General features: G+C 40.5%; 1 protein-coding gene and 1 non-coding gene across 5 annotated transcripts; both read left to right on the top strand.

Moving 5' to 3' along the window:
- Positions 1-1,092: 1,092 nt before the first annotated feature.
- Positions 1,093-21,707, top strand: TM2D3 (TM2 domain containing 3). 4 transcript variants are annotated; one of them, XM_025391903.1, is made up of 6 exons: positions 1,093-1,205; positions 1,682-1,759; positions 3,640-3,797; positions 6,894-7,068; positions 8,637-8,712; positions 21,633-21,707. In XM_025391903.1, the coding sequence occupies exons 1-6, from the start codon at positions 1,115-1,117 to the stop codon at positions 21,682-21,684; spliced, it is 630 nt and encodes a 209-aa protein (XP_025247688.1). In that variant the 5' UTR covers positions 1,093-1,114; the 3' UTR covers positions 21,685-21,707. The 4 variants fall into 4 exon arrangements, with proteins under 4 accessions (XP_025247688.1, XP_025247684.1, XP_025247685.1 ...); XM_025391899.1 differs by lacking the exon at positions 21,633-21,707 and adding an exon at positions 10,810-11,560; XM_025391900.1 differs by lacking the exons at positions 1,682-1,759; positions 21,633-21,707 and adding an exon at positions 10,810-11,560.
- Positions 5,489-5,595, top strand: LOC112629520. The gene has a single exon (XR_003120627.1). It is a non-coding gene; the product is annotated as a U6 spliceosomal RNA (small nuclear RNA).
- Positions 21,708-24,611: the final 2,904 nt, after the last annotated feature.

The raw sequence follows: 24,611 nt of genomic DNA, 5'->3' as shown, positions 1-24,611 counted from the left end.
TCCTGCCTCAGTCTCCCAAACAGCTGGGACCACAGGCGCGTGCCACCAGGCTTTCACCGTGTTAGCCAGGATGGTTTTGATCTCCTGACCTCGTGATCCGCCTGCCTGGGCCTACCAAAGTGCTGGGATTACAGGCGTGAGCCGCCGCGCCCAGCCGTGAGACAATTTTTAAAACTAACATTCAGGGCTTATGTGCAGGCACTTTTCCATGTATTTTTTTAAAAATCATTCAGCAAACATGCACGTGAGGGGGTGGTAGTCAGAAGACCCCGGAATAAATGATCCTGCAGCACGTGGGTGGGAGGAGAGCACATGTCACCAGCACGTTCCTTCCAGGTGTGCTGTGATAGAAACTGGCAAGGGTTTCCTGAGTGCGGCTACCCAGACGGCCAACCTTCCCCAGGCAGGGCTGTGCTCTGGACCCTCCCCTCAATTCCCAGCGCCTCGGGCCATCCTGCTTCTCCAGGTCTGAGATGAACTTTCTGGAAGTGCTGTGTATCTTCAAAGGGCCGGCCAGAAGTGAAAGCCGCCGCAGGCCTGAGCGCTGGCCCCAAGGGAGGGGTTCCTCAGGCCCCCGTCGTCCCGGGGCCGCTTCCCCGACTGTAAATAAGTCTTTAGAATGAAACGCCAAGCGATACTGTCTTCAGAACCTTCGCACAAGATCCAGCACTCGACATCCGACCATACACTGGAGCGGCCTGCCTCCCACATTTGCCCGCCTCTGCACTTGGTTGCTTTAGCTGTGCATTTCGGTCCACGGATGACCTTTAACCGGTCTCCTGCAGTGGAAGGAGGGGTGAAGGCCTCTTCCAAGGGCGTGAGGGGCGCGTGGAAACGGAGCAACCTCCCAGGCTCGCATACTCCTCGGGTACCTCCCGGAGGGCGCAACCCGAAGAACACCCGCGACCAGCGCGGGGTCAGCGAAAGCGCAGACGCCAGCCGTATAGCGCTGCATCGCGCCTGCGTCCAGTTCACGCTCCAGCTCCCAGGCGCGCGCGCCCCGCCCCGCCCCGCCCCGCCCCGCCCCGCCCCGCCCGCCTGCTTCCACGCATCAGCCCGCGCGCCGCCTCGCAGGGCCCGCCCCCAGGCCCGGAAGTGCGCACGCGCTGGCAAGATGGCAGGTGGGGTGCGCCCGCTGCGGGGCCTCCGCGCCCTGTGTCGCGTGCTGCTCTTCCTCTCGCAGTTCTGCATTCTATCGGGCGGTGGTGAGTCAAAAGCTGGGTTCAGCGCCGGTGGGGCTGAGTGGCAGCAGGGCCCTGGGAGCTGCGAGGATGCCGGGCCCAAGGGCAGAGGCTGACGCGGGGAGGAGGCCGAGTGCCGGGCTCCGGGCGGCATGTCGCTGCATCTGGACTCTGGCGCCCTGGCCGCTCGGCCCGAGGCCGTCCCTCCGCTCCCGCGACCCCGAGCCGCCCATCGCGGCTGCGGGGGCCCTGGAACGGAGATGGAGCGCTTGGGGGCTCGGCCGGGAAGGCGGAACTGGAGCGCGATGCCATCCTTCGGTGTCTGGTGTCTACCCCGTTGACGTTTCGTCCCTGAGCTTTGTGTTTTCTGGCTGCCAAGCCGTGAGGTTTTCATGAGCAGCTTATTGACCTGGTGTAGACCCGCCGTGTTAACCACACGAAACAAGGTTTTCTTGTCCCGGGATAACATGTTTCTCTAATTGTACGATCCTTAAATTTAGAGCAATCGCAGGCGCTGGCTCAGTCAATAAAGGATCCGGGCCCAACACGCACATTCACAGTAGTTCCCAGGGCAGCAGGTACTAGACATTTTCTATTCTGGTAAATATGTGTATTTATATCTAGTAGTTTCTCTTTGTTTTTGATAAAAATTTCCTTTAGTATACGAAGTCACTTTCCATTTTTGAATATTTTATTGTATTTTAGATGGTGTGAATTAAGGGCAGATACACAGCCATTTTCAGTGGATAGTCTTGGTATTTGGATACCTTTTGACGTTTCTGCCTCATCTCTTTTTCCAATCCCGCGCTCATTTGTTTCCTTATTTCTGTTATTTTTCCACTTCATCCATCAAAATAACCTTCAGTCAGTGCTTCTTTCCCTTCAGCAGGTTTCCTCTACTTCTAGAACCCTGTTCCTGATGTTGGATATTAAAGGCTCCCCCAGGACTGTGTGAAATGGAAGGATTACAGAGGGACTGATGGAGTCTTGAAATCTAGATCTGGTTTTGCTACTGGGATCTTGAACAAATTATTTATCCCCTTTGGACCTTGGTCCTCACCGTTAAAGCGATGGGGTTGGTCTAACGGCCTAAAGTCATTTCTGCTTTGTGATTCTAAGTGTCCACCTTCCAGCCACATAGTCATGGGATCAAAGAAAAAAGTATTTTGTAGAATTGTTCACTTAATACAGTGAGTAAAATAGGACCAGTTTTTTTTTTTTTTTTTTTTTTTTTTTTTTTTTTTTTTTTTTTTTTTTCTGAGACGGAGTCTCGCTCTGTCGCCCAGGCTGGAGTGCAGTGGCCGGATCTCAGCTCACTGCAAGCTCCGCCTCCCGGGTTCATGCCATTCTCCTGCCTCAGCCTCCCGAGTAGCTGGGACTACAGGCGCCCGCCACCTCGCCCGGCTAGTTTTTTGTATTTTTTAGTAGAGACGGGGTTTCACCGTGCTAGCCAGGATGGTCTCGATCTCCTGACCTCGTGATCCACCCGTCTCGGCCTCCCAAAGTGCTGGGATTACAGGCTTGAGCCACCGCGCCCGGCCTAGGACCAGTTTTAAACAAGCATTAGTTGTTTTGCTAGGTGGAGGCTTTGAGTCTAATTTCATCACTTTAGAGTCACATTACTTCAGTGAATTGAAACTGGCAGAGGTATTTTACGGATTCTTATTTGGGTGTAAAAAACAGCAGTGCACTTAAATTTTAAACTCAAATTACTTTTTAGAGAAAGCACAAGAGTTCTTAACTCTTGCAGGCTTTTGAAAGCCCTTCTTTTCAGGAATACTTGCAATTTTGATCCTCTCAGTTGGTAAAAATATATTGCACACTGATGAGGTTGGTTGGAAATAAGTTGCAGCTCACTGAAGATGTCATTAAAATAGAGAACTATTTTGAACTTTGGTAGCATAAAACTGTAAATATTATATTAGCAAATGTGGCTTATCGAAGTACCCTTGTGAAATAATGACATTTTCAAGTTGATGCCCTGAGGATGTCAGTGGCTTCATTTCTAAATTAGTGAATTCAGATGAAAAGAACATTGGATTGGAAATGAAGAGATTTGGGTTCTAGTTCCAGTTTTGCCACAGACTTCCTCTAAGATTTTGCACAAACCCTACTGTTTTAGTTTTTCAACTTACAAAATGATAGTCTTTTTTAAGCCCTTAATGTATACCCAGAATTTTCTATGCATTATTTGTATATGAGCACCTTTAGTTTTCACGGCCACTTGAGACGCAGGAATGAAGTAATGTTTTGCAAGTGTGGTGCTCACCAGGTCACACAGCTGTCTGTTGGCAGAATTCTGCTTTAATTGCAGGTGTCTGTGACTCCAGTGCCATGCTTCTCTCATTCCAGCGCAGTGTCTACTTGCTAATGATCATGTCTCTTAACCTTAGAAGATGGTTCTCTGTTATTCGAATCAGTGTTATAGAAGAATAAGCTTCTCTCTTGCCTCTCACAGAAAGTACTGAAATCCCACCTTATGTGATGAAGTGTCCAAGCAATGGTTTGTGTAGCAGACTTCCTGCAGACTGTATAGACTGCACAACAAATTTCTCCTGTATCTATGGGAAGCCTGTCACTTTTGACTGTGCAGTGAAACCATCTGTTACCTGTGTTGTAAGTACTGCAGCTTACGTATTCTAAATAAATTCACTGTAAACTTCAAGTTAGAAGAACAATTCAGACTTGACCATTGGGAAGAAATTCTGAATAATTCTTACATTCTTTTATGATTGCCCTGTTGCGTATGTAAGTAGAAATAAATTTAAAAACCCAATAGACCCTTCCATATCAGCTCACTACTGTTGTAGTTATAATGATAACTGTCAAGCCAGTTGATGTCTGCTGGAAATGCGCTTGACAGAAATGTTGCTTTGTAGGACTGGAGAAGATCTCAGTCTACTAGCATATCTGAAGCAAATCTAATTCGTTCCGATGGATTCTGTGTTCTCAGTAGTGACAGCTAATGTACAGAGGAGGTGGCAATGTCTTTCTGCCATAGATGAGCTTTTGAAGGGCCACTGTTCGTCTGTGGTGAGAAGATGGATTCAGTAAATGCCAGAATGCCTGGTAGCTCTCTTGAACAAAATTAAGTGGAACACCTGTCTTATCCAGAATAAATTCCAGATAGTCCAAAGATGTAATGTGAAAAATGAAACCCTGAAGTACCACAGAAAACACGAGATAGTTGTTGTTATAATCCCCAAATGGAGAATATTTTTCTAAGTATGAAATAAAGTTTAGAAGCCATAAAAGAAAGAATTGATACATTTGACTACTAAAAATTGGAGATTTCTGCATGACCTAAAGAAAAAAGCATGAAGGCAAAAGACGTGGCAAACTAGGAAAAAGTGTTTGTAGCATATGTGACAAATAATACACTAATATCAGTAATATATAAACACTTCCTAAAAACCCACATGGAAAAGATGACAGTCTTGTAGAAAAACAGTGTTAGGACATGAGCAGATGGTTCATAGGAAAGAAAATACAAATAGATTTATAACATGAAAAACATGTATAAGTTTTCTTATAATTAAATACAAATAATACATTTTTAACCCTCAGATTGGCAATTTCTTTTTAATTTGATTAACTCTGAGTTTATGAGAGTATAAGGGTCAGATACTCATATCTTATTAATAGGTAATCAAATTGATCAGCCTCTTGCAGGTGATTTGCCGTATCTGTTAAACTTATACACACACATAATCATTGACCTCGCAGTTCTACATCTAGGAATTTATGTTATAGATATTATATATCAATGCAAATAAGTATGCTTATTTTTTAGCTGTATTGCTCATTAAAGCAAAAGATTCAAAAGAAGTGAAATGTCTAAGAACTGCTTAATTTATGGTACACATGCAATAGAATAAAACACATTGTAGCCATTAAAAAGAACTAGACAGCTCTAGAGATAATGTACTGATTTACATACAAAATCAAGTGAAAGTATTGGGGAACGTTAAATGTTGATGACATGAATGTGCCTGTGTGTAGAATAAGCTGTCTCTAGAAGTACAGAGGGCACTTGGCCTGGGGAGGGCAGTGGCTCCCAGAGGCCAGGCCACACAAGGCCGGCTCACTTCTCACTGTCCTGTTGTGTCTTGAAATGTGTACCATGTACATGTGTCACCTACTTTTTAAAAAACCATTTTAAAAAACATGTGTTTTAAGCACATCACTGAAAATAGGCAGATGTAAACATATTTTTACAGATCCAACTGTTTGCCTAAATCAAGTGATGCCTTACCCATATTTGAATGTTTTCCATAAAAAGTGGTTTTTGCACTGATAAGAAAATAGTACTTGCTTCATCAGTGCATATGCCAAAGTTGGAACCATACAGATAAAATTAGGATGGCTCTTGTGCAAAAACAACATGCAAATTTGTGAAATGTTAAAAAAATAACAAATATGGGCCGGGCATGGTGGCTAATGCCTATAATCCCAGCACTTTGGCAGTCCGAGGCAGGTGAATCACCTGAGGTCAGGAGGTTGAGACCAGCCTGGCCAACATGGTGAAACCCCATCTCTACTAAAAATACAAAAATTAGCTGGGCGTGGTGATGTGTGTCTCTAATCCCAGCTACTCAGGAGGCTGAGGCAGGAGAGTCACTTGAACCTGGGAGGCGGAGGTTGCAGTGAGCTGGGATTGCACCACTGCACTCCAGCCTGGGCAACAGAGCGAGACTCCATCTCAAAAAAATAAAAAAAAAAATAATGTGTGTGTGTATGTGTATATATATGCATACATATATATATATGATGCTTCCAGAGATGATCACATAAAAATGATTTTGAAAAATATGCATTGCAATGTACTGTCAGGTAGAGTGAAAAGACTACAAAGTGCTTTCAGTATAATTCCATTTTAGTAAATTTATAAATATACACATAGAAGAAACGTAAAGAAGATTAAAAGTGGTTAGCTCTGAACACCTATAGGTTTTTGTCTATAATCTTCAAATATGTAACATACAAAGAACATGGTACTTTTGTAAGCAGAATACAAAATAATGGCTTTTGAAATTGGAATGAAAAAAATCTCTGGCCACCAGTGAACACTCACTCACCCTCCACACATCATGTGGTGCTTCTGAGTTGGGCTGCCTCTGGATTAAACGTGCCACATGCCCTGGTGGTATGAGCAGCTGTAATAACCCTGAGTTGCCAGGCTGTGCAAGGTAGGAGATGTTAGGGAAGGTTGGCAACTCGGAAGCAAGGCGGTGTGTTAACCATTACAGAAGCATCAGGCTGGAGTTGAGGAACCTGGATTCCACTCCTCACTTGAAGCTCAGTGACCTTCAACAAATGCATTCATCAGTTCCTTCCAGCCATCCATGATTGCGACTTTCTAAAATAAATTTTCCCTTTGTCTGCATTATAAAAGTACACGTTTACTATGAAAAATTTAGCTAAGCAAAAGTTATGAAATTTATCACCCTGAAATAACCTTTGCTATTTTGATGTGAATTTATCTAGTTTTTTTCCCCTTAGGTACATATATTTGGGTGTGTATTTTTATGATTATGGGGTCACATCATATACATTTGTTTTGCATACATGTTGTTTTGGTAACTTTTTCTGGTTCTTTAGGTCCTAAATGCAAGCGTTTTAGGAATTTTGTGCCATGTGACTGTAGTCTTACTGACATCTTAACAGACTACACCATTGTGATTGATGAGTTTTGTGTCATTTGCTACATAGGATCAAGACTTCAAATCCCAAAAGAACTTCATCATTAACATGACTTGCAGATTTTGCTGGCAGCTTCCTGAAACAGATTACGAGTGTACCAATTCCACCAGCTGCATGACGGTGTCCTGTCCTCGGCAGCGCTACCCTGCCAACTGCACGGTGCGGGACCATGTCCACTGCTTGGGTAAGTCAGAGTTCAAGGGCATTTGTCAACAAAGTATTTTTCTCGAAGTTGATTGAAGGGACTTTAACCAGAAATTTGAGAGTTAAATTACTTAATTAGAAACATTTATCCGCAGCTTTTTAGATGTGCCAAGCATCATCAATAAACTCAACATACTAAAGTAAAGCATCCAGAAAACTGCAATTCTCTTTTTAAATGTAATATTTGATAAAATAAGAAAAATATGTGAAGTATAAAGCGTAATACACAATAATTGAGTTTTACCCAAAATAACAGTGAAAATGGCACCAATACCATCGCAGCTACCTGAGTGCTTGCCTTCACCTGGTTGCTCTACCGCTTCTTCCAAAGTAACCATCCTTTTGAATTTTTTCTTATTTCACTTCCTTTTAAATTTTTTCTATAGTTTTATTGTATATATGTAATAAAATAATAGTACCATATAATATTCAATAATGCATGTTTTAGAACTGTATAAAATGATTTCAGGCTATGTGCCCTTCTGTGACTTGATTATTTCCTGTCAACATTATGGCTCTATGATTCATCCATATGACTTCTTTCTTTATTTTACGTCTGTGTAATAATCTATTTTAAGATTGTATCACAGTTTATTCTCCAATATATTTGGTTATGTGCTGTTTTTTGCTGTTGTGACTCTTAAAATTTCTTTGCCTGTCTCCTGATGGCACATGTGCAAGAGCTTCTTTAGCATGTACTTTCCAGTGTGCGTTACTCTTTAAATGGCCGTATTAACTTACATTCCCACCCGTGCTATGTAACTATTCCTAATGATCCCTATTCTCTCCAAGAATTGTTATTAAATTTGGTCTTAAAGTTGTCTAGACTTCTTTTATATTTTGGATATTACCTGTGCTGTCCCTGAAACCCTCTCCCAGATTTTGATTTTTTTTTTTTTACATTATTGTATATTTTCATAAACAAAACTTTAAAAATATAATTACTTTAAGTTATTAGAGTTAGTCTTTTTTTGTTGTGGTTTTAAGAAATCTTTTTCTACCCCAGGTTTATAAAGACAATTTGCTACATTTTCTTTTGAAAGTTATAAGTTTAACATTTCACATTTAGGTTTAGAATCCGCCTGGAATTGGTCCTGGTAGATGGTGTGAGGTAGATTCAACTTTAATTGTCCCCCCACATGGATGGCCACTTGTCTCAACTCTTCCCTGTTGATCCCTGTGTTACCTCTGTCATACATGAAGTGTCTGTATGTTTCTGGTTCTAGACTTTCTCTTCTTTTCCTATTGGGTGATTTTTATGCCTCAGGACCACACTGTCTTATATCCTCGTAACTTCCCCGTAAGTCTTGATATGTGGTTGAGCATTTCATGTTCTTCACGTTGTAATCCTAACTTAGCTAATTTAAATATTACATATGTACAGATAGATGGTAAGGGCTTTGTACTCTTCACTTTAACAAGTATTACTGTAAAGAGAGTTGACTTTTCACATTTTAAATTTTGAGGCCATTTGTTATAATTAAGTCTTTCTGAGAGTATTTTTATACCCTGTATTTTTCTTTCTTTCTTTCTTTTTTTTTTTTTAAGGTAACCGTACTTTTCCCAAAATGCTATATTGCAATTGGACTGGAGGCTATAAGTGGTCTACTGCTCTGGCTCTAAGGTAAGCTTTGTTACTAGTAAGTTTAAAAGGCCATTTAGATTTCTTTGGGTTTGGTGGAATCTTCCAGACATTGAGCTCAGTCCACTTCATTCTTCTCTCAGATCCTACCACATGTGTTGGATTCTAGGAAACTGCTGGAAGAGTTTAGGTGATCAGACCAGTAGCCCCATGGAGCTGACTGGCAGGCATGTTAGCTTTTCTCCCAAGGTACCTGCACATTGAGTTTCCCCTTCTGAATGTACCATGAATCAGTAAAATGCTGGGGACTATCTAAAATAGGCAGTTTTATGATGTGTATCTTTAATTTCAAATAACTTACTATAAAAAGTAATACATGCTGAACACTGAAAACTGGAAAAATGAAAATGACAAAAACATTAAAAATTACCACCGTCTGAGATAATTATAGGTTTATATTTCTTACATAGAAATGTGCTGTTTGTTAAACTTCTCAACAGTACTTTAAGAAATTGTAGCAATTCTTCCCACCAAAGGGAAGAGCAGGTGAGACCCTGGTTAACTGATTAGTGAAAAGGTTATGCTGCCTACAGTTGAAGTTTTGAGTTCGTGCCTGAGACCCTGAGGCCTGCAGCATCACAGCCATAGAGCAGGATTTCTCAGCCTCATCACTGCTGACATTTTGGGCTGAATGATTTTTTGTCTTGTGGCTGTCCTGTGCATAGTAGGATGTTTAGCAGCATCACTGGTGTCTACCTACTACTTGTCAGTAGCAAACCCCCCATCCCCTGCAGTTGTGACAGTGTGTCTCCAGATGTTGCCACGTGTCCCCTAGGGGACAAAATTGCCCCTTGCTGAGAACCACTGCATTAGAATTTGGGCTGAGGAAAGAAGGATCTTGCCTGGCAGGAAACGCGTAACTGAAAAGTAAAAGAGGACACAAGGGTAGAAAATGAGATTCACAAAAATAAGATAGGCCGGGTGCAATGACTCACACCTGTAATCCCAGCACTTTGGGAGGCCGAGGCGGGCAGATTGCTTGAGGTCAGGAGTTCGAGACCAGCCTGGCCAACGTGGCGAAAGCCCGTCTCTACCAAAAATACAAAAGCCGGCCATCGTGGTGCATGTCTGTGGTTCCAGCTGCGTGGTAGGCTGAAATGGGAAGATCACTTGAGGAAGAGGAGGCTGCAGTGAGCTGGCATTGCACCACTGCACTCCAGCCTCAGAGCGAGATTCTGTCTCAAAATAAAAGATTAGTAACCATTGCTGACAATGGTTCAAATTAACAACTGGCTTTTTAAAAAATAAATAAATGTTTGAAACTTGGAATAATTTTAATTTACAGGAAAGTTGCAAAGATAGTAGAGTTCTTATATATCCCTAATCTGGTTTCCCTACATTGTTAACCTCTTACAGTACTATATTATAACAAATTTTCAACAATTAAAACTTCTCAGCACTCAACATGGTTTCTTTTAAAATCTTCACTGTAATGAGATGATGTCCAAGGTTTGCTTCATGGTACTCTGAAGGGGAAAGGGGAGAGTTTTGATGAAACACGGCTGGCCAAGTGTTGATTATTGGAGCTGAGTCATGAGTACTGTTCTCTTTACTTTTTATTGTTATATATGTTTAGAAATTTTCCATAATAAATATTGTTTCAGTATTATTAGATTTTAGAATTTAAAAGATCCTTAGAAGTCACCTCTTCCTAACATTAAGATTTTAGAGATGAATGAAAAAATAGACTGAAAACATGGACAACTTGATCCAGGTCATCCAGGTGGTGGTGGGCTCCTCCCGACTCTAGCCCTGACCCCGTGTTGGTGCACTTCCTGTTAGACTGGGTCTTTGCTTTGTTTTGACTAAAAAGCAATGAGATTGATCACTTAGAGAGAGAGAAAACATTAGTTTTTTAGTACAGCTAAAAATTGTATGTTTACTTTTGACATTTAAACAGTCTTCCTGCCCATAATTATTTGGTGGTGTCAATTTGTGAAATAGTCACTTGTGTTCCAATTAAGGGCTGTGATCATTGGAAGTCCTTTCTCAAATCTGACGTAATGCAGCGATTAAACCATAACTGGCCGCAGTTGGGGTGGACGGGTCTCATGGAATCCTGTCTGTTTGCCATCGCAGCATCACCCTCGGTGGGTTTGGAGCAGACCGTTTCTACCTGGGCCAGTGGCGAGAAGGCCTTGGCAAGCTCTTCAGCTTCGGTGGTCTGGGAATATGGACGCTGATAGATGTCCTGCTAATTGGAGTTGGCTACGTTGGACCAGCAGATGGCTCTTTGTACATTTAGTTGTGGTATGTGCTTCAGAAAGGAGCAGTGCTTAGAAAAAGCCCTTTTGTCCATAGGAATTGATGTGGTGTGAGTGATACATTTCTATGTTTTTAATGTACAGCATCTGTACTTTGTTTGCCTTCATAAAGGTAAAATAAAGAAATGAAACACTGAACTGTGCTAATCTGGAATTTGTTTTTATTTGCCTGAAATATATTTTTTTCTGTGAAAAAATTAAAACGTACTTAAGCCAAGAGAATGACTTCTACAGTGATTGAAAATCCATTTAATTCCTATGACTTTTGTTTTGTATTGCTCAAGTCAAACTACATCACTTGTATCTCCAGCTCAAATGTAATCTGCCTTGCAAAGCCTTTAAGCTATGATTGCAGGAAGTGGAAAGTGTTTTTATTGTTAGCTAATTGAAGTTGTTTGGCTCAACTTCAGTCTTGTGTAAGATTTGCAGTGTAAGTATGCAGTCTGGTCTGTATATATGAAAATTTTATTTAAACTGCAGAATGTTTAGTTATGGTTTAAATTTTCTTAGTAGTATATAAAAGGTAAGAGTACTGAAAATTTAATAAAATTGCAAGTTAACAAATATTGTGGGCCTGAGTTTCTATATTAAATATAATCTGGAATAATCATTACAACTTACTTTTATTGTTAAGAATAATATTTTTATTTTTCAGGGCATTACTCCATTATAACAGAGTCATAGTTGGCTGGTTTATTGACACAGTGGAAATAGGTAAATATTTTTGAGTATAGATCTGTGATAGACCCTTTATTGGGGGAAAAAACCCAGTTATTCAAAAAGATTTTTATTCAAGTTTGCTTTTGAAACATTTAAAAACTTTTAGCATTTTTTCTTTCAAATATGGATATCTGAGTTACTGCTTTTTAAACACTTGTATGTATTAGCCAGAAGACTGTTAACCCCATATCATATCTAGAAGCTATAAAATATCTGCATATTTCATTCACCAGATGATTTTTTGATTTCAGTTTACCTGAAAGGTGAATTACATCACTTGAGTGATCACTTTCTGTTCTTATGAAGCACTGCCCTTTGCTTAGTTGAGTGACAGTTCCATCTCTGATCACTAGGTGGCGCATCCCTATTACGTTTGCTTTCCCCTCTCTATTTCCAGAAACAGCCACTCTTAAATTGTTTTTTTGTTTGTTTGTTTGGTTTTTTGTTTTTTGTTTTACGAAGAACTTGTCACAGAGCATGAGCAGTGCTTCAGGATGGGAGTAAGCTGGTTTATGTGGACCTTTCTTTCTGAGAGCAAATACACACTTTTGTATCCGTGAAACTGTTGATTGAGCAGGTGTTTCTTTAGATGAGGGTCTCTTCTTCAAGAAGCAGCCCCTTTCCTAACTGTAATAAAAATGTCCCCTGAGTCTCCTTACGTAGCTCTATGTAGAAGAGAATCTAATACTTCCCTGTTGAGCAACCATGCAAGGTGGAGCCAGGGAGTCAGTGGGAAGTTAGTAGGAAGTATGCATTGCCATTGGTGGAAATAGGTAACACCTTGATTAACCGTTTTTGTGGCTCTGGGGCCTGAGTTAGATAATGAAACGGCAGTGTTTGAGAGGGGAAAGCTCAAAGATTCAGAATCCATGAAAGGAGACATGAATGAACTTGTTCCCAAATCCTAAAAAGGTTGCACAAGGGCATAGCCCTTGGAACCTAAAGGATGTAAGCCACTCAGGAATGCTTCTGATCAAGGACTTGATAGAGCGGATGGCCTGAGACAGAACTAGCAGGAAATATGAAGAGATTTTCAAATACAGTACAAACAAATTTATGAACGATGAACTCCTACACAGCCCCAAAAAGAAACTGCAAAATAAAACTATACTTTCAGAGGGCACCAGGGAATGTGGGTGCAATCGCTTGTAGCAAATCCCATGGGCCTTTGTTGAAGTCTGTGCTTCAGATTCTATTCCTCTGTTGTCTTAGATTTTCGGGACTGCTATAACAATACCATAAATGGGGTGGCCTAGCAACAGAAACTTATTTCTTAGAGTTCTGGAGGCTAGAAAGTCCAAGATGAAGGTGCTGGTAAATTTGGTATCTGGTGAGGGCCTTCTTCCTCATAACATCTCACATCTTCACGTGGTGGAGGCAGGGAAGATCTCTCTGGGGCCTCTTCTATAAGGGCACTAATCCCAATCCTGAGAGCTCACCCTCATGACCTAATCACCTCCCAAAGGTCCCACCTCCTGATACCATCATCATGGTGGTGAGGATTTCTGCATGTGAATTTGGGGTAGAAAGGACACAAATACTCAGTCCATCCTGTGTGAGCTATGGGCTCTGACCAAGGGATATGATTAGATAGCCATCCTGTTCACACAGGTTGGGAACCGTATCAGTCAACCATTCTCTATTGATGGTTCTCTAGATATTCAGAATTTATCACTACAGCCTGCCGTCTGTCCTGATTTCCCCTTAAGAATCTCTACCTTGCTCTGTCAACATTCTTGCATTTACCCCAGTAATGCCTCATGGGAAGGTGCTGGGTTATTTGTTTCTATCACCTCCATTGTCCCTAGAACAATGCCTTGCACACAGAGGCTCTCGTTTGTTTGCTGAGTTCATGCCACGGGTGTCTTGAAGGTTTGGCAGGGACTGTGTACAATTCCAGGAATTGGCAGTTGAGGTGCCTGCAGGGAGATAATATACAGAAATTGGCTTCAAGTAAATATTTGTCTGTAACACCATGTTGATCTGATTTCTGCAAATTGCTGAGGAACAACTCTGGTTTATAGTGCTTATAAAAAGATTTTTTCAAAGATCTTATGCTTCAAGATTTTAAAATGTAAAAATATCTTCTCTATGCCACACAACTTCATTTCTCTCTACTTTTTTTTTTTTTAATACCTTATGCCAGACTTGCATTTATTTTGGGCATATCATCAGCTAAGGAATATGCAAATGATTTTAATTCATCCTGTAAGCAATGAGTGGAAAATGAGCTGTACCTGATGCAGCTTCTCAAATACAACATTGGAAAAGCCTAAAAATGAAGGCACTACATAAGCAGAATATGCATTAAAAGGAAAAAAAAAAAACCACCCAGGAAAAATGAAGGCAGATTCCTCCACTCCTGCTCTAAAGCCTCCCCTCTATTCTGCACTTTTGGTAGAGTATGAAGTGTCACATGAATGTTAGAGGGTATATACATTTTTTTAACTTTTCTTGTATATACATTGTATACGTTTTTTTCATGGTAAGAGCACTTAAAATCTACTCAGCAAATTTATAATGCAGTAACTATGGTCCTCATGGTATACATTAGACCTACTGGTTAATTTTGTAACCTAGGCAAGTTTGATCTAAATTCTTAAATGTAAAGTATTGAAATTATCTTCCATAAACACAACGTCATTTTTATGCAAAATAAGCTTTGATGGAGACATGTGGACATAATTTACTAAGGCTCCATGAAGGCAGAGCTGTGGTTCTCTGCTGTAGCTCAGCTTAGAGAGCCCTGCCTGTCATACAGCAGGTGCACAGTGAGTAGGAGTTTGATGAATGAGTAAGGAGGAATTGCTGGGAGTAAACTAAACACCTAAAAGTATTGCTGAGAATTTTTAAAGCAGTAGAGTGCAGCTGGATTACAGCATCTCCCTTCTCAAATACTTAGATGATGAACACACTACAGTAAAAGCCAGCACCTCCTTCCTGCCCAAAACCAGCAAAGGAAACTCCACAGCAAACAAGCAAAAGGATACAGCCAAATGCCAAAAATGTCACACACAAAAAAATGGTGGTACGGGGGAAAAATTATTGCCCAGGTGTGTAAGATTACTCCTGCAAATGGTCCTGGTGGCGAAGCAAAACTCAGAAAGTCTCACTGGTGGCCAGGCGCGGTGGCTCATGTCTGCAGTCCCAGCACTTTGAGTATCTGAGTCAGGCAGATCGCCTGAGGCCAGGAGTTCGAGACCAGCCTGGCCAACATGACAAAACCCCATCTTTACTAAAAATACAAAAAAATTAGCCAGGCATGGTGGCAGGTGCCTGTAATCCCAGCTACTCTGGAGGCTGAGGCAGGAGAATTGCTTGAACCTGGGAGGCAGAGGCTGCTGTGAGCCGAGATCATACCATTGCACTCCAGCCTGGGCAATAAGAGTGAAACTCTGTCTCCAAAAAAAAAAAAAAGGTCTCACTGGTGAGAAAAATAGGTTAATTGGGAGAAGAGAGGTATCTATATCTTTCTCCTGTTACTGCTGGGGGAAGTGAAAAGTGAAAAGGGCTGCTGGAAAAAGACCAGTGAGAGACGGCTCGTGAACAAACAGGAGGGACTCTGATGGGTTCACGGGTTCCCTGCTGAACCAGACAAAGGATCTAAAGCCTAGGGTGACCCCCACGGGTCATTGCATCACTCCCTGGGAAGGAAACTCATTCAGGACATTTAGAAAATCCTAATCAAGAGACCAGAGACCAGATATTCTAGCAAAGATACAGTCTCAGCTGAGCTTTTCCCTGCCTCACCCCTAGCTATCAGGTCACAGAATGTAGAATAGAACACAAAATACAACTTGCAAAATGCTCAAAGAGAAAACCAAGGGAATTTGTTCACATATTATGAAGTTGTCCTTTTACACAAGAACAAAATGAAATGACTCACGACCCACTAGAATGACTATAATAAAAGGAATTCTTAATCAGCCTGCCAACCTGCACAACATAGTGAGACCTGTCTCTAAAAAAAAAAAAAAAAAAAAAAAAAAATTCCAGGTGTGTGCCTGTAGTCCTAGCTACTTGGGAGGCTGAGGTGGGAGCGATCTTTGAGCCCAGGAGGTGGAGTTCCAGTTAGCTACTGAGGACTAAACTCTGACCTTTTCCCTCTTGCCCAAATTCCTATCTAAGGGACTGGGGAGTTGCACCCTATAAATCATAAAATCTCAACGCAAATTTATTTAACCCTATATGATGTGGCTTACTTTCCACCCTGACTCTGGCATAACGTCACATGACAGATAAAGAAATCAAAATATTTTAACCCCAAATATGTTTCTTTGCCATATCTTGAAATGGCCCTGCATAGCTGTCTCTTGGGAAAATCTACGTTCTGCAAAGAGTCCCCTTCCCTTTCCAGGTCTTTTCCCTGACACAGCAGAGAATCAGTCACAAATCTGGCACCTTTTTCAGTCTAAGAAACATTTCCAATCTACTCTCTCTGAAGCTCACAACCTGGAGGCTTCATCTGCATGATAAGAACCTTGGTCTCCACAATCCCTTAGCATAACCCAGACACACCCTTCTGTTGATTAGAGGTCTTTATAGACAATAATGCTTTCAACCAATTGCCAGTTAGAAAATCCTTGAAGTTACCTATGATCTGGAAGCCCCTGCTTCGAGCTGTCCTGCCTTTCCAGATGGAACCAGTCTACATCCTACATGTATTGATTTGTGTCTTATGTCTCCCTAAAATGTATAAATTCAAGCTGTAGCCGGACCACCATGGGCACATGTTCTTAGGACCTCTTGATACTGTGCCTCACTCATATTTGGTTCGGAATAAATCTCTTCAAATATTTTAGAGTTGGACTCTTCATCGACACTGTGACCGCGCCACTGCACTCCAGCCTGAGCCACAGAGCGAGACGCTGTCTCTAAAAAATAAAAGAAAAAAAAAAAGAAAAAACACAATAACAAGTATTGATGAGAATGTGGAGAAACTGGAACCTTCATATGTTGCTGGTGGGGATGTAAAGTGATGCAGCCACCCAGGAAAACAGTCTGGCAGTTCGTAAAAGTGTTAAACATAGAGTTACCATGTGACTTGGCAAAACTTCTTCTAGGTATACACCCAAGAGAAGTGGAGATATGTTGTGAAAGTTGTCAGCACCAAAATGGGGTCACTTAGGTCAAACCCTAGCAAAATGGATCCAGGAGGCCCTGAAGGAGGAGTACCATACACATGTGCCTATGATAAGAACTATTACAAGGACTCTCTGGAAACCATAAAAATTCCATGTTAAGCTGCTTCTGAGAAGACATCTCCCCAGCAACAGCCAGTGTGGCCAATGAGGAGCTATGAGCTTCAACAGTCAATAGTTGTTGTTTCAAAGCAGCTTACGTGACTTTCTCCTTTTTGTCTTTGGAAAAGTTTGCCTTGACCCCAGGGTCTTCAGGTGTTTCTTGGTTCATTGTGGCATGGGTATCTTGGATTACAATCCCCTACTAATCCCAGATAAACTCCTTCTTTGGAGAGCCTATCTATTGTGATTTTAGGTTTTAGAACATACACTAAAAAACTTGTTTACAGCACCATTATTCATAGTAAAAAAGCGGAAACAACACAAATGTCCCACTGATGAATAATGCATAAACAAAATGTAGTCCATTCATATAATGGAATACTATTTCATCATGTAAAGGAATGAAGAACTGATACACACCATAACATGAATAAACCTCAAAAACATGGTGCTAAGGGAAGAAAGCCAGTTATACTTCAAGCTGATAACCTTTACAGCATATAAATTACTTCTCAATAAAGTGGTCTTTAAAAAAAGAAACAGCTCAGCAACCGCACATACATATGATAGAAGGGGAATGAGAGAAAAACCCAGGCGACTGGAAAGGCAGGAAGAAACAGTCTGCAAAAGAAAGATGAAGAGTTCATTTTGAGGAAAATGTAATCCAAGAAACAGAAGAAAAGCCCCTGCAAAACCTTTGTGCTGTAGAACTCTTAAGTGTATTCCTCATTCAGCAAAAGTACTGAGCCCCTATATGGCATGCACCCTCCTAAGCCCTGGGGATTGAGCACTAAGTGAGTTCTTCCTTTCATGAAGCATGTCATATTCTTGTGCACAAAAATATAAGCACAAAGACATGATTCCACTGAATCCTTCCCGTCAAGCAGAGAACGTTGATTTGTCCACACTGGAACAGACACTTACTTTGAACATGGATTTGTCTTCTCTAGCTTTATTCAATGTTTCACACAAGATTGCTTCTGATCAAAGAATTTACTTCACAGCAAAAGAAATGTGATAGAGTGAGTTCATGCTGAGAAAGTGGAAAATGGCCCTGATAGTAGCCAGGCTGTGATTTTAATCATTAAATATAAAAAATGCTCACAGATTGCAAACAGTATTCCTTTTTTCCCACTAGTTTCTTAAGGTAGATGCTTGGGTCATTAATTTGAGCCATTTCTCCCTTTCTAATATAAGTATTGTAAGTAATGCTATAAATTTCCCTCTGAACTTTGATGTACATTTCACAAATTCTATTGTGTACAATTTAGAGTATTTTATAATTTCACTTTTGAGTTCCTTTTAGTCAAAAGATTTATATTATTATTATTACTATTATTATTATTACTATTATTATTATTATTACTGAGACAGGGTCTTGGTCTGTTCCCCAGGCTGGAGTGCAGTGGCACGATCTCAGTTCACTACAATCTCCACCTCCCAGGCTCAAGAGATTCTCCCACCTCAGCCTCCCGAGTAGCTGGGACCACAGGTGTGCACCACAATGGTGGGCTAATTTTTAAATTTTTTTGTAGAGGTAGGGTCCCACAATGTTGCCCAGGCTGGTCTTGAACTCTTGGGCTCAACTGATCCTCCTGCCCTGGCCTCCCAAAGTGCTGGGATTACAGGCATGAGCCACTGCACCTGGCCCAAAAGATAATTTTTAAATAAATCATTTAAAGATAATTGTTTAAATGAGTTATTTGTTTTTAAAATGTCCTCAAATACATTTTCAATATATATTTTTGTACTTAGTTTGTAGTTGGTTTTCACTGTGTAAGAGAATAAAATGTGTATTATTTTAGTTATTTTGAATTTGTTGATTTGCTTTATGCCTCAGATACGGTCTATCATGTTGAATGTTACATGTGTGCTTCAAAATAATGTGTATTCTACTTGTCCAGGTCATGTGTTTTATGAGTGACTATTAGATCAATTTGCTTGATAGTATTTTTCAGGATTTCTACATCCTTGCCAATATTCTGTGTTCTTATTCTGTCAATTACTGACAGAGAAATGTTGCAGTCTCCAACTCTAATGGTGGCTTTCTGTGTTCCTCTTTTCAGATGTTTGTTTGTTTGTTTGTTTGTTTGAGATGGAGTCTTGCTTTGTCGCCCAGGCTGGAGTGCAGTGCTGCGATCCCAGCTCACTGCAACCTCTACCTCCCAGGCTTAAGCAATTCTCCTGCCTCAGCCTTCCAAGTTGCTGGGATTACAGGCATGCACCACCACACCTGGCTAATTTTTGTATTTTTAATAGAAACAGGATTGTGCCATGTTAGCCAGACTGGTCTTGAACTCCTGGCCTCAAGTAATCCACCTGCTTCAGCCTCCCAAAGTGCTGGGATTACAGGTATGAGCCACTGTGTCTGACCTCTCTTTTCAGTTCTATTAATTTTTGCTTATGTATTTTGAAACTATTTTAGACATACACAATTAGGATTGTGATGTCTTCCTTTTTAATTGTGACAAAATTTACGTAACATAAAGTGTACTGTTTTAGCCATTTTTTTGGTATACATTTCAGTGGCAGTAAGCACATTTGTGTTATTGTTCAACTCTCACCATAATTCATCTCCGGAACTTTTTCATTTTCCCAGCATGAAACTCTGTCCCCATTAAATAATAACTCCCAATACTCACCTCCTACCCTTAGCAACCGATGTCCTATTTTCTTTCTCTATGAATGCGACTCCTCTAGGTACCTCATATAAGTGGAATCATACAATATTTGTCCTTTTGTGTCACTTAGCATAATGTCTTCAAGGTTCATCTACATTGTAGCATATGTCAGAATTTCGCTCCTTTTTAAGGCTGAATAATATTCTTTTGTACATATATACCACATTTTGCTTTTCTCTTCATCTATTGATGGATACTTGAGTTGCTTCTACTTTTTGACTATTGTGAATAATGTTCCTATGAATGCTGATATACAAATATCTGCCTGAGTCCCTGCTTTCAAGTTTTCGATTATTTTGGGAATATACCCAGAAGTAGAATTGCTGGCTTATATGGTAATTATGTTTAATTTTTTGAAGAACCTGTGATGTCTTCTTGATTAATTTATCCCTTTATTATCAGGTAATGTCCCTCTTTATCCCTACTATTATTCTATGTTTTGAAATCTATTTTTTTCTGATATTAGCATAACCACTTGCACTTTTCTTTTATTAGTTTTTGCTTGATATATCTTTTTCTATTCTTTTACTTTTGTAATCTATCTATGTCTTTATATTTAAACAAAATTAATTTTAGATCATATGTATTGGGTCTTGGTTTTTCAACTAATCTGACAATCTCTGGCTTTTTTTTTTTTTTTTTTTTTTTGACAGGGTCTCACTCTGTAGTCCAGGTTGGAGGGCAGTGGCATGATCATGGCTCACTGCAGCTTCGACTTCCTGGGCTTAAGTGATTCTCCCACCTCAGCCTCCTGAGTAGCTGGGATCATAGTCATGCACTACCATGCCTGGCGAATTTTTCTATTTTTTGTAGAAATGGGGTTTTTGTCATGTCACCCAGGCTGGTCTCAAACTCCTGGGCTCAAGCAATCTGCCTGCCTTGGCCTCCCAAAGTACTGAGATTACAGGTGTGAGCCACCACACCCTGATATCTCTGACTTTTAATTGAAGATTTTAGACCATTTATGTTTAATGTCACTAGTAATATGATTGAATTTAAATCTACCATTTTGTTGATTCTTTTTTATTTGTTTCATCTGTTTCTTGTCCTCATTTTTCTCTTTTCTTGGCCTATTTTTGGACTAATTGAAATTTTAAAAAATGATTTCCAGCCAATTTTTGAATATGTTTTTTAACTCTACACCTTTTCCTCTTCTTCTGAGACTCCGATGATACAAACATTAGATTTTTTGTTGTTGTTGTTATTGTCCCACAGGTTCTCGAAGCACTGTTTATTTAGTTCATTTGTTTTTGTCAATTTTCTGTTTATTGTTTAGACTAGAAATTTCTTTTTTTGAAACTGGGTCTCACGCTGTCATTCAGGCTGGAGTGCTATGGTGCAGTCTCAGCATACTGCAACCTCTGCTTCCCGGGTTCAAGCAATTCTCATGCCTCAGCCTCCCAGCTGAGACAAAAGGCTAGTGCCACAATGCCTGGCCAATTTTTGTATTTTCAGTAGAGATGGGGTTTCATCATGTTGACCAGGTTGGTCTTGAACTCCTGACCTCAGGAGATCCACCCACCTTGGCCTCCAAAAGTGCTGGGATTACAGGCATGAGCTACCATGCCTGGCAGACTGGACATTTCTATGGATATGTTTTTGAGTTCATCGATTTTCTTTCCTCTATCATCTCCTGTCCACTACTGAGGCAGCCCATCCAGTGAGTTTTTAATTTCAATTATTATATTTTTGTTACATAATTTCCCTTGATACCTTTTCATATCTTCCATTTATTTTCTACTTTCTATTTGTATTACATTGTTAGTAATTGCTCGGTGAAACATTTTCATGATAGCTGCTTTAAAAATCTCGTCAGATAATCCCAACATCTGACTCATCTCAATGTTGGCACCTTTTGATCATCTTTTCTCAATCAAGTTGTGAATGTCCTGGTTCTTGGTATATGGATTTTTTATTGTATCCTGGACATTTTGGATATTATGTTGTAAGAACTAATTGTTTTTCTTTTAAGTTCTTCTTCTTTTTGGGTATAGTCTGCAGGTCCAGGTGGGGGTTCATGTTCAGCTCACTGTTGGACTTCCTTGACATCACCCTGAAAAAAGTGGAGTGCTGAATTACACTGTGTTGTTGCAGATGGGTGTCACCTAACCACAGCAGTCCTTGAAGAAGAAAGATGGTCTGATAGGAACTGCTTATTTAGGAACACATTGCAAAATCTGTGGGTGTCCTGTGGGATCTGAGGGCCTCACTCCTACAACTGCAAGGAACTGAATTCTTCTAACAACAAGATGAGGTTGGAAGAAGACTCCAAGATCCAGAAACCTGTGTTGTAACCTGGTGAGACCCTGAAACAGAGAAACAGAGAATCCAGCTAAGCCATGCCCAAAATACTCATCCACTGTGTTGTTTCAAGCTTCCACGTTTCTAGTAATTTGTTATAAAGCAATAGGAAAGTAATATATCCTTTCTGTGGCTCATCTTCATTCCAAACATTCCACATTTCCTTCTGTTATCATTTCTTTTCTGTCTGAAGAACTTCCTTTTGCAAAAAAATTTTTAAGGCAGTTCTGCTGGTAACATATTTTCTTAGATTTTCTTCATCTGAGAATACCTTTATTTCATCCTCATACTTGAAAGTTAGTTTTGCCGAACATAGAATTCTGGGTGACAGTTTTTCTTTTTCTTTCAGCACTTGAAAAGTGTTATGACACATCCTTCTGGCCTTCATGATTTCTGCTGAGAAATATGCTGTCATTTGAATAGTTTTAATGCTGTAGGTAATAATCATTGTTTTCTGGCTGTTTCCAAAAGTTTTAAATTTATCTTTAGTTTTCAGATATTTGATTATTATGTATTCGGGCATGGATTTCTTTGGATTTATCCTGCTTGGAGTTTGCTTAATCTCTTGAATTTGTCAACTTATGTCTTTTGCCCAATTTGGGAAATTTTCAATCATTTTTTCTTCAAATATTTTTGGGCACCACACTCTCTTTTCCCATTGAGTCTCTGATCACATTAATTTTAGATTTTTTTGTTGTTGTTATTGTCCCACGTGTTTGTGAGATTCTATTCATTTTAAAGTCTTATTTTCTCCTTATTTAGACTGGATAATTTGTATTGATCTAGCTTCAGATTCATTGATTCTAATGTCATCTCCATCTGCTATTCAACCCATTCAGTGACAGTTTCTTTTTCTTCACATATTTTATTTTTCATTTCTGAATTTTGTGGTAAGTTTTCTTTTCCTTTGTTTAAAGTTTCTATTTTTTCTTTTTTTTTTTTTTTCTCCCACAGTGTTACTATTTACTTTTTGGAGCATTTTTCTGCTGGTTCCTTAAAACCCTTGTCAGACAATTATAGTATCTGTATTATTTTGGTGTTACTGTCTGTTGGTTGCCTTTTTGCATTCAAATTGAGATGTCCTTGGTCATAGTATGATGAGTAATTGTGGATTGTAACTAGGACATTCTGAGTCTTGTGTGATGAAGTTCTGGTTTCTATTTAAATCTTCTTTCAGCAGGCAGTCAACCTGTTTAGGTTCAGAATGCATGTTCTGGTACACTTTTGTAGGCTGTGATTGAAATGTCAATTTAGTTTGCTACCCTGGTCTTCCCAGCTTATGTGTTGCCCAGAGGCCAATGTGAAATGATAGCAGTATTTGACACTGCAGCTCAGTTCTCCAATCTTTTAATGTGTTGATTCTTATTAGGCATGCATAGGCTGCTTGGGGGTCTGCCCAGGAATTAATACACAGATTATCTCCTCTCTGTAATCCTACCCACCCCTGCTCTAATTAGGAGGGGAGGAGGTGCTGCCTCTTTGCTGCTGTTTGCTTCGTGCATGGTGGGGTTGGTCACAGACTATGCACCAGTAGAGTGGGAGAGGAGCATCACCTCTTTGCTGACATTTGCTTAGTGCAGCAGAGGAATAGTAGAAAGGATTCACTCTACAGTCTCCACAGTGATAGACACGGAGGGAGGGGTGCCACTTCTACCCATGATAGTGTAGGATTAGAACAGTTGAAAGGGCTTCACCCTGAAGTTTGCTCAAAGTCCTGGTATAGAGGAGGAAGAGTTCTTTCTCCTTAAAGCAAGACAGAAATGGCCAAACAGATCTCCACCTACAGTCTCTGATATGGTTTGGCTGTGTCCCTACCCAAATCTCACCTTAAATTGTAGCTCCCATAATCCCCACATATCATGGGAGGGACCCAGTGGGAGATAATTGAATCATAAGGGCGGTTACCCTATGCTGCTGTTTTCCTGATAGTGAGTGAGTTCTCATGAGATCTGATGGTTTTATAAGGGGCTTTTCCCCCTTTTGCTTGGCACTTCTCCTGGATGCCACCATGTGAAGAAGGACATGTGTGCTTCCCCTTTTTCCATGACTGTAAATTTCCTGAGGCCTCCTCAGCCATGCTAAGCTGCGAGTCGGTTATACCTCTTTCCTTTATAAACTACCCAGTCTCAGGTATGTCTTTATTAGCAGCATGAGAACAGACTAATACAGTCTCCCTGACCGTATACTCCAAGTGGGGAGGAAAAAGGGTGCCTGATCATTAGGGGAGGGGCAGGGATGTTTGATAGGGCTCTGCCCTCAGTCCCTGCAGCTGCAGTGTTGCGTGGGGATGGAGGATGGTATTGCTTTTTTTGATACCATCTGTTCATCTGGAGTTGAATCTGTTCTGTCTCTCAGGGTTGCCCTTTATCAATACTTTTGCCTAGAGAAAGTAAGCTTTCCTTGGAGCCTTTGTTTTCTGTGCCTGTTGGTATTTCTGAGTGTGGGCCTCTCTGGTGCTCAAATGAAGATATATGGGAGGGAAATAATAACAAGGAACTCACCACCTGGCTGTTCCTCATGTCACAAAATCCCTGGCCAATTCACCTTCTGTTCTCTGCCTCTCAGTCTTCTGATGGTTGCCTTACAAATTTCATCCACAGTTTGGTTGTAAATAGTGGGACATATAAGATGGAATGTGGCTACTCCAATAAAATGAGAGGAATCTTTTATAC

This window comes from Theropithecus gelada, chromosome 7b (genome assembly GCF_003255815.1).
Source record: "Theropithecus gelada isolate Dixy chromosome 7b, Tgel_1.0, whole genome shotgun sequence".
Taxonomy (NCBI): Eukaryota; Metazoa; Chordata; class Mammalia; order Primates; family Cercopithecidae; genus Theropithecus; species Theropithecus gelada.
This window is presented reverse-complemented; position numbering and strand designations above follow the sequence as displayed.